Raw genomic sequence first — 18,499 nt, 5'->3', positions numbered from 1 at the left:
GGGTGCAAAAGGGAGTTGGCAGCCACATCAGTACAGGCCAAGGAGCCTGGGAGGTGCCTGGTGCTCAGCCTGTGCCACTTGTGGCAAGAAACCCTCCTCACCTGCCTGCGTTCTTCACAAAGCCCAGGTCAGCGAGCTCCACATCACACAGCTCGCAGCGGAAGCACCCCGGGTGCCAGTTGCTGTTCATGGCCTTGATAACTCGTCCAATGATGAACTCGCCTGGAAGAGGAGAGGTCCCTGCTTGCTGGGCAGGATGTGGCCCCTGCCAAGCCCTGTCCATACTAGCGCTCCTCCAATCTCAGCCTGGTCCAAGAAGCCTTGTCTGCAGCATAGGAAGGCAGTGCCTGCAGGGGGCTTGAAGGGTGATGCTCAGAGACAAGGCAAGTGGTCAGGGAAGGGCCAGGACTGTGGGCATCCCACCACTGGGCCCTCGCCTGTCCACCTCCCAGGCAGCACAGGACTTACCACAGGATCCACAGCACGGAGCAAACAGCATTTGGAAGTCATGTTCGCAGTATTTCCGGCCCTCAAACTGCAAATGGGCCACAGACAAGACAAGTAAATCACCATCATTTCCATGAACCTCCTGCCCCACCCTCACCTCTGCCTTTGTTGGGTCAGGACCTGACCTCAGGGAAAGATAGATGTGGTACAGAGAGGAGGGCCTTCCAGAAGCTACAGCAGGGCGTTGGGCCATGTGATACAAAGAGGTGCAAAGTAAGGGGCCTCAGAAGGAACTGCAGAAGTGGCCAAGGCCAGCTGTCAGAGGGCCACTGCTGTGTGTTAAGAATCGTGGCCCTGTGGGTCCTGAGAACAGGCCTTAAGTGCCTGCAGGTAGGCACTTAAGGCGGGACAGAATGAGGTCAAGTTTGAATTATAAGCATCACTTTGCCCTATTTCCTGTGTCCTTTCTGTATGAGAAAGGTCACACAAGGTCCAGAGGTCACACGAAGAGGCAGAGAGTGAAGAGGGGAAAAAAGGGAACACAGGAGGGTCTGGGGGCAGGAGGGGAGTGCAGGAATGGAGGCACAGGGAGAACGACTGGGTCCTGGGATCAGTGGTGTGGACACTGCTGGGGAGCCACTTTTTGGCAGTGAGGACCAGGCACGCAGACTGCCTCTGTCTTCCTCTCTCTTAACAATTTTTTTTCTTGTTTGAAAATTTGGCTTTTCCATTTTCTATAATGAGTGCCTATTAGACTGCAGCCCTACCCAGTGAGCTGGGGAGGCAATGGAGGTTTAAGTTCGTTCTGCAGTGATCCTCCTGAGTGCCTACTGTATACCTCCTTCTGCTGCCTCTATAGTTGGCCAGCACTTCCCAGGAGACCAGAAGGCACCATGAGAATGCAACTTTGCAAGGCAGATGGCACACCCATATCCACCAGCCAGTCCCTTCAGATCCTCAAAATACACCCAGCATCTGTCCCCAGTCCCTGGTCCCCACCTCCACTGTCACTGCCACTGGTGTGCTGGTAAGTGTGTAACAGCTAGCTCTCTGTGGTGTGGAGGGCAGTCCTGAGGCACAGAGTTGGTGAAAACATCCCCCTGCAGTAATTCCCAGCTGCTAACATGATACTGATGCAGTCAAGACGACATGGCAGGACTGGGGATGTAGCTCAGTTGATAGAGTGCGTGTCTTGCAAGCACAAGGCCCTGGGTTCAATCCCCAGCACCACACACACACCAAAAAAGTGTGAGACAGCACTAGCTGCCATGCAGGTACAATGGACAATAATAACCTCAGAAGCATAGATGATGGTAAAATGTAACAAAATAATTAGGAAGTAGGGAGTTTTACATATTTGTCACCTTTGTTTTTAATAAAATGTTTACTCACTATACATTTCTACAATTTAATTTTTTAATAATGACTATTAAATAATCAGTTTGCAGGATTGAAGATCTAACAACCTCCTCTTATGAGCCAGTGAGAGCCAGTTGAAGCCCCTTCACTTTTATCCGGACCATTGTAATAATCCAGCTCTTGGTCCCACCTGGTCTCCCAGCTTCTGTCCCTGACCCCCTGACAGTCTCCCCTAGCACAGCAACCAGAGGGGTCATTTTCCAAGATCAGGCAGATGGTGTGACTCCTCTGTTGCAACTCCAGGTTCTTGCAGAGTAGAAGCCTAAGGCTCTACATGACCCTAATGGGCCAAAGGAGATCTACCTCTCTGTCCCCATCTCCTGCCACTCTCCCGCTTGTTCCCTCTGCTTCCATTGTGACCTTCCTACTGTTCTCTAAATACCCCCGCATCCCCCACCATGGGCATATGCACACGCTATGCCCCCTGTGAGTGTTCTATCTGCAGACGCGTGTGTGGCTCCCTCACCTGCTCAAACGTTGTCTTCCCTGATCACCCACCTCCTTACTACCAAAGCATTGGCACCACAGATGGACCAATGTACTGTCTGTTCCCAACAGAGAGCAAGTGCCATGAGGGCAGGCTCCTCTACCACTAGGGCAGGCCCGGTCCCTGCCCAGTGGAGGCTGTGAAGAGTCACTCGCATGGCTCAAATTTCACAGGTGAGAGACAGGCCCACACAGGTGTGGCTCAAGACCCACGGCCGGTCAGCCACAGGTTCCCAGGGGGTGGGCTGAGTGTCCTACTGCCTCAGAGCATCCTCACCTCATAGAAGAGCCCCTCGGGGAACGGCCGGAAGCACTGGGCACACACAAAGCAGTGCTCGTGGTACAGCTCCCCGTTGCTGTTGACGATGCGCTCCGCGGGGGCGAAGCGAGCCTGGCAGCGCTGGCACACCGCGTTGGCCAAGGCGTCCGACATGTTGCTGGAGGGAGAGGGGAACAGGAGGGAGGTCAGGTCTGGGGAGCGTCAGATGGAGCAGGTCCGAAGGGAAGGCTGTGCTCGACAGATGCACCCGCTTCTTAAAAGGTTGAAATGGCTTTCTGAGATATGAAAATCACCCTCACCTTCCAGGTACCACCAGGTTGGAGCCAAGCCACCTGGCCCCAGCTTGGGTCACCCAGCACAGCTGGCCACACGCACCCCCATGACTACTCGAGAAGACATGCTAAGCACCAGCATGGGCCGGAGACTGCAGGGTGCATTTCCCACAAGGTAACCCCAACCCTACAAGGCCAGCCTAGGATCTCGATCTCTACTGCTGAAGGAGCAGAGCACGGAGAGAGTGAGCACTGTCCAAGGTGCACAGTGGGTGGTGGTAGAACCTAGATTAGAAAAGAAACCTCTTCCTGAGGGAATGAGTCTCAGGTATAGAATATAACCAAGATTCAGGTTTTGTATTCTCACTCCTATTTAATTCTCAAGGAAACTACATAGCTACTATTGTTCCAGATGATGGGCCTAAGACTCAGAGAAGTTAAGTAACTCATACAAGCTCACACAGCAGGTATTAAAAAAAGAGAGTCTGGATTTGAATGCAAATTGTCAGATGTCAGAGGTTCCTTTCTCTGTACCATGAGTTAGTTTCAAATCAACTATTGCCACAGAAACCTCTATTGTGAAGTCTAAAGTGTGACTCTTTGGGGTATGGTTGGGGTTGGTTTCCCTCATCCACGGTGGCTTCCCCTTGAGAGGAATGGAACCCAAACTGAACTACAGTAGACTCCCCTTATCTGTGGTTTTGCTTTCTGTGGTTTTAACCATGGTCTGAAAATAGTAGAAAATAGAAAATTCTAAACTGAGGGGGTAGTTCAGTAGTAGAGCACTTGCCTCGCATGTGCTCTGATTTCTATTCCTAGCACTGAAAAGAAAAAAAAAAAGATGAATGAAAGAAAATTCCAGAAATAATTCTTAGGTTTTCAATCATGTGCCACTCCAGGTATTGTAATGAAATCTCATACCACCCTGCTCTGTGTCTCACCCTGGACATGAATCGCCCCTCTGCCAGTGTGTCTAGTGTATACTGTGTATACGTACAGTGTAGGAAAAAATGGCATTTTGGGGGCTTGGTACTATCCAAGGTTTCAGGTATCTACTGGGGGTCTTTGAACATGTCCCTGTGGGTAAAAAGAACTACACCAAACCAGTCCACACTCCCAGTCCAGAGGCCCTGAGGCCTGACTAGGAGACTGGTCAGATTCAAAAGTATAGTTACCATGTAGCCCCAACACCCCACACCATTCCTTTATGACCTTCCAAATTCCTAACACCCACACTTTTGACTAGAAGGGCAGCAAATAGGTTCTGTCTCAAGTGTCAACTCCCATGGATTGTTGGTGCCTGTCTGGAAGGGTGGGCAAAGAGGGACTGGATTTCTTCAGTGATATACTCAATTGATGATGTCTGCCTTGGATGTAGCAACGAGCTCATTGCCTTTAAGGATAGTTTTTCAACCTGTTTTGCCTCCTAGGGTCTGAATGCCATCCATTACTCATCCTTAGTTAAGCATTAAAGAATGCTTGAGTGAGGAGTGTGGCCTTTATAAGGCTGTTCTCTTGTAGCCGTGGGGTGGGTGGAGCCAGCCTGAAGGATGTTGACCACGGGCAAGAAGGATCCTTAGACAAGATGAGCCTGAGTAGGGACGGGGATGGCTGCATCTGGTCTGGGTGTGGGCTGTGGGCTGTGAGTGTTATAGCAGGTTGCTGCCACGTGGAGACAGACTGGAAACTGTCTTGTCTTCTCTGCTTATGCCTCATGTGGCAGAGACAGGGCCACAAGACTAGTCAGCAACTTGCCAGGCAGGCTGGACTTCTGAAGGTCCCAGACTATTCTGAGCTTTGGAAACCAAAGTCACCTGCTCTATCCATGTTTAGACCAGAGGAACACAATTATAGGGACATGGTAGCTGGTGTCAGGAAAAGGCAAAGATGAAACGGAGGCTTTGCACCCAGCAGCCTCTCCCCAGTCCTCCCAGCTCTGTGCTGGTCTCCATGAGGCAAGCCAGGCAGACCCTCAGGGACAGATGACTGACACCCTGAGTACACTGGAGGGCTGGGCTGACTCAAGACAGGCATGGTTTCCTTCCTAGAGAACACTAAGCTTTCTCTCTGGAAAAATACACCCAAGGTGACAGGGAAGACAGTCCAATGCCCAACAATGAACATGACCTTGCAGATCTTGGAGAGGTCAGAAATCAACAGGAAATCCTGTGACTGTGGGCCTAGAATGCCCCACTCCAAGGACCCAGAAATGAAACCGAATTAAGGATTCAAGTCGAGCCCCAGTCTTTTGGATCCTACCTTAAAACCCAGACTTCTGGACTCTGACCAAGAGCGCTCACAGCTCATCTTCCATTTGCTCCTCAAGACCCTTTGCGGACCTCAGGGCTCTGCTCCAGGTGCTGGCATCGGGGACAGCCCCTCCTCCTCTGGCTTCCAGTTGAGCTGGCCCAACTCCCATGTGCCAGTTGCTGCTGGACAGCTGGGCCTCTGCTCAGCAGCAGTCGCTTCTTGCCTGGTCCCTCAACTAGTCCACTGGACTGTAATGCATGTTCCATACCAGGGCCCTAACAGCAGCCTGGCCATGCCCCTCTACCTTCTGCTTCATCTTCACGTTGACACCCAGACCAGCCCCTTACCAGAAGGGCTGGTCCTTCACTGGTCTGTGCCTAGTTCCCTGGCTGAGTCCCTGAGTTTCTCCGATTCAGGATTTTGCCTCCCTTCTCCTTGCACAAACTCCTGCACAGGCTCCTCCTAAAACCACTTATACCCCAGTCCAAGTCTTAGGCAGCAGAAACCCCAACGGAAACTCTGGAAGTTCCCATGGCTGCATCCCCTTGCCACCCTGAGAACACAGAGAACATTCCAGTCCACTACAGAGACAGACACATAATGAGCCCAGACCACTGCAGCTCAGCACCACCAGAGAAAATGTCAGCTTTCCCTGCAGGGGAGGAAGAGAAGAATTAGGCATGGCAACACAGGCAGGGGCTCGGGGCTCACCACCCAACTCCAATCCTGACAGGCCAGCCACTGGCTGCTACACCTGGAAGAAGATACTCGCCTCCTTGGTCCTCATTTCCTCTCCTATAAAGAGGCACATGGGAGCAGCAGGACTGCATGGCAGCACTGAAGGTAAGAAAGACTGGCATAAGCATGTCAAGCACAGAGCCCAGGGCCGGGCAGGCAAAGTGATGGATAAAAGAAACTGTTGTTTTCCAGCAATCAGAGCGTTCCAGAGTCCCTCCAATGGGGCCAATTCAGGGGGAGGCCTGCAGGCTGCCTGCAAGAGGGCAGAGGGTCAGAGACATGGACATTCCACGCCCTCGTCTGCACATTCCACCCAAGAACAGGGAGCACAAAGTCTACCCAGCTGTCCTCCAAGGAGACAAGTCCACCCCGCCCACAACCGCACAACACACAGTACACTGCCAGGGGCCAAACCTCTGGGCTGGGGGAGAGCACAACCCTACTCTCTCAATCTGGACAGCAGACAACCAAATTTGGTGTTTGTTTGTTTGTTTGTTTTGCAGTACTGAAGATTAAGCCTAGGGGCACTCTGCCACTGAGCTACATCCCCAGCCCTTTTTATTTTTTTTATTTAGTGACAGAATCTCCCTAAATTTCCTGAGCTGACCTCGCACTTGCAATCCTCCTGCCTCAGTCTCCCGAGTAGTTGGGATTATAGGCATACACCATTACCCCCAGCCAACCCAAGCCAAATTGCCACAAGATGTCCCTGAGCTTGACAGTGTTTAGCAGACTGGAGTGAGGCAAAGGGAACCTTCTCTGAGAGGGAAGGTTGCTAATTCCAGATACGGAGACTGAAACACAGGGAAGGTCACACCTGTGACCTGCTGAGGATCACACAAAATTGGATTCATGTCTCCTCCTGTCCCCTTCCAGACCTTGTTTCTTCAATAAACCCTCATCTTCCTCTATGCCAGCCTCCCATCAGTCAGAGCCTAAAAGATAGTGAAAGGGCCTGGAGAGAGAAAGGGACTGGCTACAACAGGTCTGGTCACACTGAACCAGTGCTACTGAAGCCACATCATCCTGGTTATCAGTCAGTCCTATGGTTTGTACCCTAAGCCAGGCCACAACCTGGTTCAGATGCTCCAGGCTGCAAAGTACTCTCTGAACCTCAACTTATTCATCTGTAAAATGGGGGAAGCTCTGTCCAAGGGTTGATGGGAGGATTAACTGAAGCCTGCAGCAACTTGTGGCACTCCTTACCTCTTCCATCTAGTAGGTCTTTACTGAGCACCTGTGCTGTTCCAGGAACTCTTCCAGGTGCTGGGGGAAGAGAATCCCACTGCAGCACAGCCTCTGAAGTTCCCAGAGCCAGCAGCTTCCACCCCCCAGCACTGCCTGGCCCTTCTCTCAGCCCTTCCCCCATGGGTCCAGTCAGAAGCCAAGACACGGGTCACCTGGCTGCACACAGTAAACAGGAATTTACACTCTGCCACAGGGATGCTAGAAAATTAACATGCTGCCTTGGATTGCTGTCAGTGTGATACAGAAACATATTACAAATCCAGGTGAAACTTGTTGCAAATTACTGAGCTTTTTCTGAAGCTCTAGGCAGCTTCATTTGTTTTTATCAAGTACACTTTAAGCGTGTCACACTGAAAGCAGAGAACTGGCAAAAGGAATGACAGAAGTTCAAAGAAAAAAAATTGGTGCATAAACGTGTATGGGGGTGTGGGACCTTCTCTGAGACCTGATTTTCATTATTGGGCCCATGTTCCTCCTTGCACCTTGGCCATGTTATTATGTTGCATTCATATTGTAAAAATTACTCTCCAGCATGACCCCTAGGCCATCAGTGCCCTAGCCACCCACAGCTCTGGAACTACAGTTCTCACCTCAGACACCAAGGATCATCAAGAGCCGACCAGCTCAGTCATGCTCAGGTGAACATGAACCCCAGGTTACCTACCTGAGCAGTTGGCTCCCTGGGTTCCCATCCTGGCCTCTGATGGGCCTGCAGCTGTGAGCCCAGCATGTGGCAGGCACTCCACAGATGACAGCTCTGCAGGTCGTGGGAGTTCCACTTCCCACTGGATACCTTCCCCCTTCCCTCCCTCTTAAAGCCTTAAAGACAGCTTTAAGGGCTCAATCCTCTATCTCCCCATCTCAAAGCCTTCTTTGGCCACGGGCTCACAAGGAGCTCAAAGTACGCTGTATTTTCACTGGGTAGCATTAAGCTCTGGACTCCTTTCCTCCCTGGATGTTTCAGGCTCTCCTGCATCTGTGACTACAGCTCCCTGCCTCCCTCCCTGGCTCCCCAGCCTCTCCTCCCAGTCTTAGCCTCCTTTCCTACAATTCTTCCTCTACCTCCTCCTCTGGGGATTCCACCTGTCACTTTGAAGCCAATGCCTCCAAGCCCTCTACTCCCATTGTACTCTTTTTCCCAGCTTTTTACTGGACATTTCAGCCCCGAAGGCCCTTGGGACTCTGCAAACTCAACAAGTCCAAGAGGCCCTCCTCTGCCTGGCCCCCTGCCATCCAGGTGCCCCTGGACCCTCCACACAAGAGCATTCTCTGAGATGTTCTGAAGAACATCCTGAGTTCCGTTGTCCCCACCTCCCAGACCAAAAGAAGTATCCACAGTAGTCGTTCAGGCTTTAGGATCAGCTCAATCTAGTTCAAATCACGGTTTAGCCATTTTTTGGTTGGGTGATGTCCAGCAGATTCCTTAACTGCCTTGAACCTCTATTGGCTATAAATTTGCTCCCGTCTGAAAAGCAACAATGCAGTGACATAGGACAACTAATCTCTAACACACACCCTCAGCGGGCACTGCCCCCCAAAATTTGATCACAAATGACATCAAACCCAATTTCATTAAGTGGCACCCACCCACCCTGTAGTCAACCCAAGCCCTGTACCCGAGTCCAGGGCAGCAAGGCCCTTAACCAGCTGTCGGAAGGCCCTGGCGGGGTTTCCTAGACAAGGCCAGCAGCTGCAGTTTTCCTGCCATTGTACTCGGCGACCCCGCCCAGCCTCTCACCACCTACCCTGGCGCGGCTGATGGCGGGCTCAGCCGGTGCTGGCGCCGCCTGTAAAGCCCCGACGCAGCGAGCGCGCCTAGCCGGGCAGCCATGGCTTGAGGTCACCGCCGCGTCGTCGTGGTCGCAGGTGACCTGGCGAATGCGGCGTCGGACCACCGGCCTTGGGGCGCAGACGCGGCCAGCTGGGCCACCTACACCAGGCACCGCGACGGGACGGGCGTGCGGCACCTCCCCCGCGGGACAGGAGCTCTGGTTACACGCTGGGATCTCCAAAGGGCAGCAGAGTCAATTCCAAATAGAAAGGATATTGTTCGTGCACCGCGGGGGCAGCTCAGTGAAAGCTGAGGCTGGTTTGGTTGGGTCCCAGCTGGGGAGAGGATTGGGTTGGGAAGGTCTCAAGCCAGCATTGAGGTGAGATAGGGCAGGGTACCTAGCAGGTCTCATGCTGCCATCTGCACAGGAAAGACCCCTAAGCCCCCTGGATATGCTGAGGTGGACAGTATTAGACTGGGCCAGTTCCAGAATCCTGGTAAACAGTTAGGAAACTGATGAGGGAGTAATGCTCTCTCAACTTGCTGCCTTCCCTGAAATCCTCCAGCCACCAATACCCCCCTAGGACACCTAGACCAGAGCAGTCCAGATCCTCTAAGACCCCTCAAACAGAGCCAGGCACCCCAAAAGAGGTCTGTGCCCTAAAAATTTAGGGGAAAGGTAGTCCCCTGGCTTCCCAGGAAGAGCAGAAGCAGAGGGATTTTTACCTGTAGAGATTGCTGGGATTACTTGCCATCCAAATGAAAGCACCCAAGGTCAGTGCTAGGACTATGGCCACTTCTGGTCAAGGAGTCACTATGATCCACAATAAAATAAAGATCCAGAGAACTCACGGAAAATTTTAACACTGCTTCTATTTTCTTGAAGACCCTTTCTAGTAAGTTCGGAGAGCATGAGTAGTATTTTCCTCCACCTTCCCTAAGAAAGAGACAGTAGCCAACATTCCAGACAGCAGATATCCTAATCTGGGGTGAGAGAAAACTTTGAAGGGTCCCTGTTGCCGCTCAGATATCAGGCCCACACCACAAAGAACACACCTCACATCCGAACATGGGGAAGTACTCGTTAACCATTCTGAGGTCAGCCTCAAAATACAGTCAGGTGACCACAAGCATTGGGTGCAATATCATTTATAAAGGAAGCCCAATTCCAAAGTTGCCCAATACTGATCAATTCAACAAATATTTTTTAAAGGTGCCCCAGGGGCTAAAGGGCACATAAAAGCTGAGCCTAGAGGAGCCAAAAAGTGTACATAGACACTCTCTGCTGTGAATAGTTGAGGACTTAGAAATTTATGTTTAGGAAGAAAGTTTTGTTAGGGCAGCCTCAAGTTGGTGCCCAGGTCTTGGACCTCTCTTACCACCCTGGCTCAGCCCTTCCCATGAAGAAATCCTGAACACTAGATCCCAGAACTCTCACCTAGAGCCACCATTTTATTTAAGGAGGGAACACTTATTTGAGGGCCCCTAGGACCACACACAGACCCAGGAAGGAAGCTGCCATAGTTTGGATCTGGAATGTCCCCTGAAGGCCTATATGTTAAAGACTTTGTTCCAAGTCCACGGTGCTATTAAGAGATGATAGAACCTTTAAGAGGTGGGGCCTTATGGTCATTGGAGGTGCACCCTTAAAGGAGCCAGTGGAACTTCAACCCCTATTTCTTTTTTGCATTTTGACCATGAGGTGAATGATTTTGCTGTTTGTATTCCTGCCATGATGTACCATCACAGGCCCAAAGCAAAAGGGTCAGTCAATCACAGACTGGAACCTCTGAAACCATGGGCTAAAAAAAAACTTTTCTCTTTATAAATTGATCATCTTGGGTATTTGTTACAGTAATGGAAAGATAACAGAAGTTATAACCACAAGTGTTTTGTACAACCTAATATGTAAAAGTTCAAGTACAAGGTTACCAAATATTAAGCAATTCAAGAAATACTGTAAAAAGGAACACCAGAGGTTAGAAATTAGGAGAGGTTTTAGAGTCTGATTGAGCCCAGATCTCCCATCTTTGCATAGCCTTGATACCCTCTAGCTGGTCCACTGCAGAGATGGGGGTAGATGCCATACTGGGCTACCCAGACAGGACTCTGGTCCAGAAGACACAGTTGCAGAAATTCAGTAAGAGTGACATCAGCAAAAAAGGCAGAGTAAGGGCCTCCAGAAGTTTATCCTTCTATAAAAACAATCAAAAACTCACAAAAGTAGTCAGAATCTATTTTTTTAGAGCTCTGCGAATTAACCAAAGGCTTGTAAAAACCCTAAGGCACCTTATCAACAAAAGGAGATGATGCTGGGCATGGTGATGCACACCTGTAACCTCAGCAGCTGGGGAGGCGAGGCTGGAGCCTTGCAGGTTCAAAGCAACTTAGTAAGGCCTGAAGTAACTTAGAGAGACCCTGTCTCAAGATAAAGAATAAAAAGCACTGGGGATGTGATTCCGTGGTTAAGGACCCTTGGGTTCAATCCCTGGTACAAAAAAAGAAAAGAAAAGAGAAAGAAAAGCAGATGAATCTTAGCAAGCAGAGTAAGTTCTGTGATATTTTAACTCACACTAGTCCCTTATCATTGCTCCCTAACTCCATGGCTGCCTTGAAAAATAACAGCTCAAGGCCTAATAAGGACAGAGCAGAACAGAATACTATGAACAACAGTATACCAATAAAGGAAGTAACTTTGCTGAAGTAGACAAATTTCTAGAAGGACAGAAACTATCAGAACTAACTTAAGAAGAAATAGAAAATTCAAATAGACTTGTAACAAGCCAAGAGACTGAGTTAATAATCAAAAAACTTCCCACATAGAAAAGCACAGGAACAGATGGTTTCTCTGGAAAAAAAAAAAAAATTATTGTTTTGAAATACATGATGTAATCCTCCTCATTTTTGTCTTTAAAAACTCCCCCTTGCTGGGTGCAGTGGTGTCTGCCTGTAATCTCAGCCTCTCAGAGGCTGAGGCAGGAGGATGGCAAGTTCAAAGCCAGTCTTAGCAATTTAGTGAGGCCCTAAGCAACTCAGCGAGACCCTGTCTCTAAATAAATATAAAAAAAAGGAACTGGGGATGTGGCTCAGTGGTTAAGTGCCCCTGGGTTCAATAACCAATACCAAAACAAACAAACAAAAAGACCCCCCCTCACCTCAACATTCTTTAATGTGCACATAGTATACTATGGCATGCATATTCCCATTGCAATGTTCTGTTACTCCCAAATAAATGCCATTGTACTTTGGAGAATCTCTCTCTAATAAGTTTTTTTTAGGTTGATAGAAATATATAAAGAACACTTAAAATTCAGAAACAAAAATACAACCAATGTAAAAATGGGCAAAGGCCCAGACATGGTGGTACACATCTGTACTCCCAGCTGCTCCAGAGGCTGAGGCAGGAGGATGGCAAGTTCACAACCAGCCTGAGCAACTGAGCGAGACCCTGTCTTGAAATAAAAAATAGAAATAAGAAGGGTTAGTTATATAGTCCAGTGGTCCAGTATAAACTGCCCCTGGGTTCAATTCCCAGTATTGGGGAAAAAAAAAAAAATAGGGCAGGGACCAAAGGATCCACATAGACTTTTCTCCAAAGAAGATGTACAAGTGGCCAATAAACACATGAAAATATGTTCAACATCTTTTAATAATCAAGGAATGAAAATAAAAACCGCAACGTGACACACTTCAGATCCACTAAACCAGACAGTAAGTATTAAGGAAAATGTTGAGAAACTGGAACACTGATACGTCCCTGGTGTAAAACTGTGTAAATATAAGTATAAAACAATGTAGTTAACTCAGAAAATAGCTTGACAATTTCTCAAAAAGTTTAACATAGAGTTACCATATAACCCAGAAATTCCAGTCCTGGGTATATGCTCAAGAAAAGAGCAAGTTTTTAAAAAAGAAAGAAATGAGAAAAGACACGTTTGTTCATACAAAAACTTGTGTAGGAATGTTACAGCAGCTGGATACTATGACTCAAGCCTGTAATCCCAGAGAGTCAGGAGGCTGACGCAGGAGGATCGCAAGTTTGCTACCAGCCTCAGCAACTTAGTGAGATTCTGTCTCAAAATAAAATAAAAGGGCTGAGGATATAATTCAGTGGCAGAGCACCCCTGGGTTCAATTCACAGTATCACAGGGGGAAAAAAAGAATGTTCATAGCAGCATTATTCATAATAGCAAAAAATGGAAACAATTCAAATGTCCACCATAGGCAAATAGATAAATACGGCACACCCATACAATGGAATAGTATTCAGTTTAAAAAGTAATGAAGTACTGGCTCATGCTACAACATGGATGAACCTTGGAAACATTATGTTAAATGAAAAAAATGAGGCAAAAAAGATTACAAAATGTATGGTTCTATTTCTATGAAATGTCCAGAGCAGGCAAATCTGGAAAGACGGAAAGCAGATTAGCAGGTTCCAGGGGATGGGGAGAGGGTAGACTGACAGCCAGGAGGTACATGGTTTCTTGTGAGGAAGATTTAAATGTTCTGGAATTAATGGTGGTGATTATACAATCTTGTGAATGTACCAAAGCCATTGAATTGTATACTTTACAAAAGTGAATTAAATCTCAAATTTTTATAAAACACACACATAGTGAAGAAGGCAACCTATAATTTACTAGAGACAGGGACCTAAGGCTAGGGTGGTGACCAGCAAGCCATGAGGTGGGCTGCCTCCCTATAGCTTTGCATGAATGCCATCCCAGGGCAGCCTGCAGCCACCACACATGGCCTTCCCTCCAATGTCTCCAGCTGACTCCTCATTGCTGAGGAAACTCAGGGAGATCCCTTTGTGTGTCTCCAATGAATGACATACTCCAATCTCACAGGAACTTTGACTTTGAATGATTTTATTTTCTTAATTTAAAACTTAGACATCAGTGTGGACACATATTTTGTTTTACATACATACAACTCGGTCATCTCATCCTAGCAAAGATATGACAGTATCTCACTAAGATGTTCATCTTATTAAGTCATGTCAAGTATTTGGCCTCAAAAATTTAAAAGAGGCGTTGTTATGGTTTGAATGTGCCTCCCAAGGTTTTCTGTATTGGAAACTTAATCCCCAAATTCATATATTGATGGTATTCGGAGGTGAGGCCTTTTGGGGGTAATTAGGATTAAACTAGGTCATGAGGGTGGGGCCCCTGTCATGGCATTAGTGCTGTATAAGAAGAGGAAGAGGGATCTGAGCCAGGAGTTTGCTCTGCGTCACCATGTGATACCATTGGCCATGTTATAATGCAGTAAGAAGGTCCTGGCATGCTCTTACACTTACTGACCTCAAGAAGCATGAGCTAAATAAAGCTCCATTTATAAGTTACCCAGTCTCAGGTATAATAGATAGGAAAGAAAAAAAAGAAAGCAATGTTAATTAAGAGACAAGATAGCAACTCTCATGTAAAACACGAACCATCTTGTACAGGCTTACAAATGCTAATTGTTAAAATTTCAGGAATTTTGCCAACTGTTAACATCATGTTAGTAGTTTAAAATGAGTCAAGGTGGGGGTATTTAAACCACAGGATTGGACACACACCACAAATCAGGCCCTCTATCCCCTAATGTACACCAGTGGCTGATAACAGGGGCAGGTCAACACTTGGGTTCACAGCACCATTGGGTTCAGCTGTGCCACATCTTTCCAAGTCACATCACTTGTCACACTCTTCACATTTTACTTAAGCCCTGACTGCATCACAATCCCATGGGCTATGCAGAGGGCTCTAGCTGCCCCACCTTGGCCAACTCCTTCTCCAAGGGGGTCACTGGGCATATCCCTTGCCCAGTAGGGGACTGAAAACATTAGAAGATGTGAGGTGACAGGTCTAGCAGCCCACTCTGCATTGTGCCAAGCTAAGCATACAATTGGGCGCATGGAGGCCTTAGTGCATGACATTCACCTGATAGGGAAGACTAACTCTACAGGGGCAAATCCAGAGTGTACACTGCTGAGGGTACTCCACCTCCTGGGCTTCATTTTGAGGAATGTCAGGGATGGCTGGGTCCCTAGGTAGGTGACCCGCCCCCCATCTCCACCCTATGGAACAGTGCAGATGCCAAAATTCCCTTTAGCTGTGACAAAGAGCCTGGGTTACATGTATGAATATGGCACAATGAATCTCACTACTTTGTATACTTATAATGCACTGACTGAAAAATAGAAATAAATAACTAGATGATTTTTCAAAAAAAGAATTGGGTTTTAAGTTTCAGAGTCTTTGTGTCGCAGGCTGGCTGAGTCCCTTTCTTGTCTGGTACACCCTCTCCCTCAGCAGCCACACCATGCTCCATGCCTCATTGACCTTTTGCCCCTCACTTAGCTCTGCCTCCCCTGTTCTATCCCCTCTGCCACCAAGGAGAGGCCTCTATGGTTGCTGGTCTCTCAACCATCCACCTCCTCACCTCTACCTCCACAGCCCTTTCTCTGCAAAGTACCAATAGGTGCATTTGCAAAGGGCAGTTCCCCGAATGCCACTCCAGGTCACTTTAGAAGCTCCACACTGCCTTCCTTCTGCTCTTGCCTGCTGCAGTTCTGGGGCAGGTGTGTGAGCAGAGATGTTTACAAAAAGCAGCCTGGCTCTAAGCAGCACCAGAGGTGGTAGTGGAGTCCCCAGGATCCAGCACGAGGAATCGCCCAGGCATCATGCCATGGAAATGGACATGGAGGGACACCATGGCATGAAACAGTGCGAATAAACCTCCACAGCTTCTGGGACAGGAATAAGTCTCACCCATTCCCAAGACTGAGTCTCATGTCCATTCCTCAGCAGCTGGCCTGGCCAGGAGCCCTGTGTGTGGAGGGGCAGGACGCCAGTGCTAACACAACACTTCAGGCAGAAGGGCAGGCTTCAAAGAAAGATGTAAACTTATACTCTGGGACTGCTCACAGCTGTGCAAAACAAATGAGCGGGAGAAAGACTAAGAGAAAAGACCTGGAGAAAGTCATCAAAAATGTTGATAAAGGGTAGCTCTAAGGAGTAGAACTATGGATGCTATCTTCTTTCATTTTGTATGAATTATCTCCTATGTTTCTGGGATTTTCCTAATCCTCTAAGATGAGCAGAATTATTTGACCTGTTTAATTTGATAACCGGCATTTCTTTTGGACCCCTGCAGCAGACGGGCTGCTACCTACACCCACCTTCCTAGATTCCAGCTAACTGTAGCTGGCCTGACAACTTCCATTTCCAAGGAGGGCCAAGAGACTCAGGCCAAAGAGAACACCTGCCCAGGAAATACAGGTGCCTCTGGTCTTTGCTCTGGCCTTACTTCCTCCTGAGTGAGACAGGTTATCTCGGCCTTACTAGGATCTTTCAGTTGGAGAGGTAGGTGACCTCTCATGCACCCCAGCACTGCATCCGCATTGGTTCTGTAGCTGCTACAGACTGTCCCTGTTTTTCTCCTTCCTTTTCCTCAAAAAATGGAGGGCAGGGAACTAGGCAGCTGGCAGGGAGCCCTGAAGCAAAAGGGAGACAGGGCCCCAGGAGCACATAGGAGGAGTGACCACAAGGCAGTCTGTAGAATGACAGCAGCTACCCTCCTAGGGTGGGTCCCTCCCATCTCAACTCATCTCACAGATGGGCCTGGGCCAAGGTTTCTCAGTATCTCTAAGTGGGGGGCAGGGGGTGTGGCTTTGCCCACAACCTTGGCAGAGATCAGGAAGAGGATTAGGGAATGGAAATCAAAACACATCTGAGGGTTGGTCTCACTGGATGAAAGGATGCATGCTATTTTGGGCTTCTGGGGGCTTCCCAGAGACTCCCACTCACAGCCCCAGTGGTGATCACAGGCAGTGTGCTCCTGTGGGCAGGGGACTGTGCTGTACCTCGGGGGAATTTGGGGCCACCATCCTGCACCCCTGGGCACTGTGCTTCACTCCCCAAGTCCCTTTTCCCAGCAAAACCTGTATGGGCTGTCTCCCCTCCTCAGTCCAGGAGCCCCTACTTAGGAACATGTTCCTGCCAGGGTTTGGCTAGAAAGGGGCCCTGGGCCTCAGAGACCAGCACCTCCCACCCAGCTCTGAGTCATGCACTTGTACCCAGTCATGTTCCAGAATGGACTGCAAAGGTCAACACTGGCTGGACATTGTTGAACACGTGACCAGCCTCTAGAGTCACTCAACCTCCATAACCTCGGTTACCTCATCTGTAAAATGGCACAAGGGGCCTGAGAGTGGAGGACAGGACAGACTAGGTGAGTCCCCTGCCCACACTCTGTACACCTTGGGCTCCGGTGCAGTTCTGGCCAAATCCCTCCCTACATGCAATTTACAATTGTTAACTTTTTTACCACCCTGATATACAGAGAAGAAGAAAGGCTCCAGAAGCAATGGCTCACCCAGGCTGCCTCACCCAGAATCACACAGCCGGGGTCTGAGAATTAGTGGAAACTGACAGCCAGGTTTTATGTTTTGCCCTTTAGTTCGTGTGATCTCGGGCAAGTGCGCTGGCCTCCCGGAGTCCTGGTTTTCCCTTAGTGATGGGGTAACTGTCCCGTCCAGCAGGGTTAGCCGGTTGGGTGGGGCAGGAGTTCCACCTGCGGCTACCGGCCCCCATCAGGAGGAAGAGATGTGAGAGGCAAGAAGAAGGATCCCTATCCCAAGGGGCGCTGCTGCCAGGGAGCCTCGAGGGTTGGCCGGGCTCCTGCCCCTGGGTAGATCCAAGTCTGGGTCGCGTGGGGCAGTCGGGAGGGCTCGGGTGCTGGCATGGGTGCCAGCCGGGGTCCCGCACGCAGCCCCCGCCCACGTCCCAACCTGACAGGAGTCCTCCTCGCTCCCTCCCTGGCCCACGGCCCCGCCCGCGGACTTGAGTGAGGGGCTGTTACCTTCCGGTCATGGTGGCTGCTCACGCTGAGCCGCGAGTCGCCTCTGGACAGGCTCTGCAGCAGCAGCCAGCCGGCAGCTGATCGCGGGTGCGGAGGAGGGAGACGCCCAAAAAAGGCAAGAGCGGCTCCACCCGCCCGCCCTGAGCGCGAGGTGGGGGCGAAGGGTGGACGGGTGGGGAGCGCAAGGTTGAGGGGTGCGGGTGACGGGTGGAGAGGTGAGAGGAGGGGTCTGCGGAGTGGGAGGTGGGGGTGGGAAGTTGAGGTGGGCGCTGCCACCCGTTCAGCACCAGCTTTTGGGGACACCCTAGAGTAGGAGCAGCGGGCGTGGGTCACATCCTCGCCACCGAGCTCTGTTCGCCACCTCCCGGATTCCGGGCATAGTTTTCCTTTTAAAGGGAGTGAAGTTATAATAAACAGTAACGAGTCCCCCACCCCTCCAGCCCCACCGGGACGCCGGGTAGGATGACCTCCTTAATCCACTGTCCCTGGTCACAAGGGAACCTAAACACTTGCAGGGGCGGGTGTCATGGAGGGGCAATGCTGAGACCACCTCCCCAGAGTTCTCAAAGTGGTCCCTGGCAGGACAGGAGTAGTCTCCTAGCCTTTATGCTTCAAAGAGACATTTCTGGGTACCTCCTCCCTCCGGCCAGGCACTAGGGATCCGCAGTCCACACAACCACCCCCAGGAGGGCCAAGATCCAGGGGCGTCCCTCTTCCATGGCTAGCCTAACTCCG

At 49.7% G+C, this 18,499-nt stretch overlaps 1 protein-coding gene across 5 annotated transcripts in view; it reads right to left on the bottom strand.

The window, feature by feature from the left end:
* The window catches only part of Lims2 (LIM zinc finger domain containing 2), a 33,543-nt gene extending 15,512 nt beyond the window's left edge, over positions 1–18,031 (bottom strand). The window contains exons 1-4 of one of the 5 annotated variants that reach the window (XM_047545947.1): positions 17,765–18,031; positions 2,630–2,789; positions 469–535; positions 102–222 (exon numbers count right to left, since the gene is read on the bottom strand). In XM_047545947.1, the coding sequence (XP_047401903.1) occupies positions 102–222; positions 469–535; positions 2,630–2,789; positions 17,765–17,775 (359 nt within the window). In that variant the 5' untranslated portion in view covers positions 17,776–18,031. Of the gene's footprint in view, positions 1–101; positions 223–468; positions 536–2,629; positions 2,790–5,163; positions 5,683–8,885; positions 9,097–9,637; positions 9,955–15,672; positions 15,798–17,764 lie in introns of those variants that run through there. The other 4 variants (XM_047545946.1, XM_047545945.1, XM_047545944.1 and 1 more) reach the window with 4 other exon arrangements.
* Between the last annotated feature and the right edge of the window lie 468 nt (positions 18,032–18,499).

This window comes from Sciurus carolinensis, chromosome 3 (genome assembly GCF_902686445.1).
Source record: "Sciurus carolinensis chromosome 3, mSciCar1.2, whole genome shotgun sequence".
NCBI lineage: Eukaryota > Metazoa > Chordata > Mammalia > Rodentia > Sciuridae > Sciurus > Sciurus carolinensis.
Note: the sequence above shows the minus strand (reverse complement) of the source record. Positions and strands in the feature narration are given on the sequence as shown.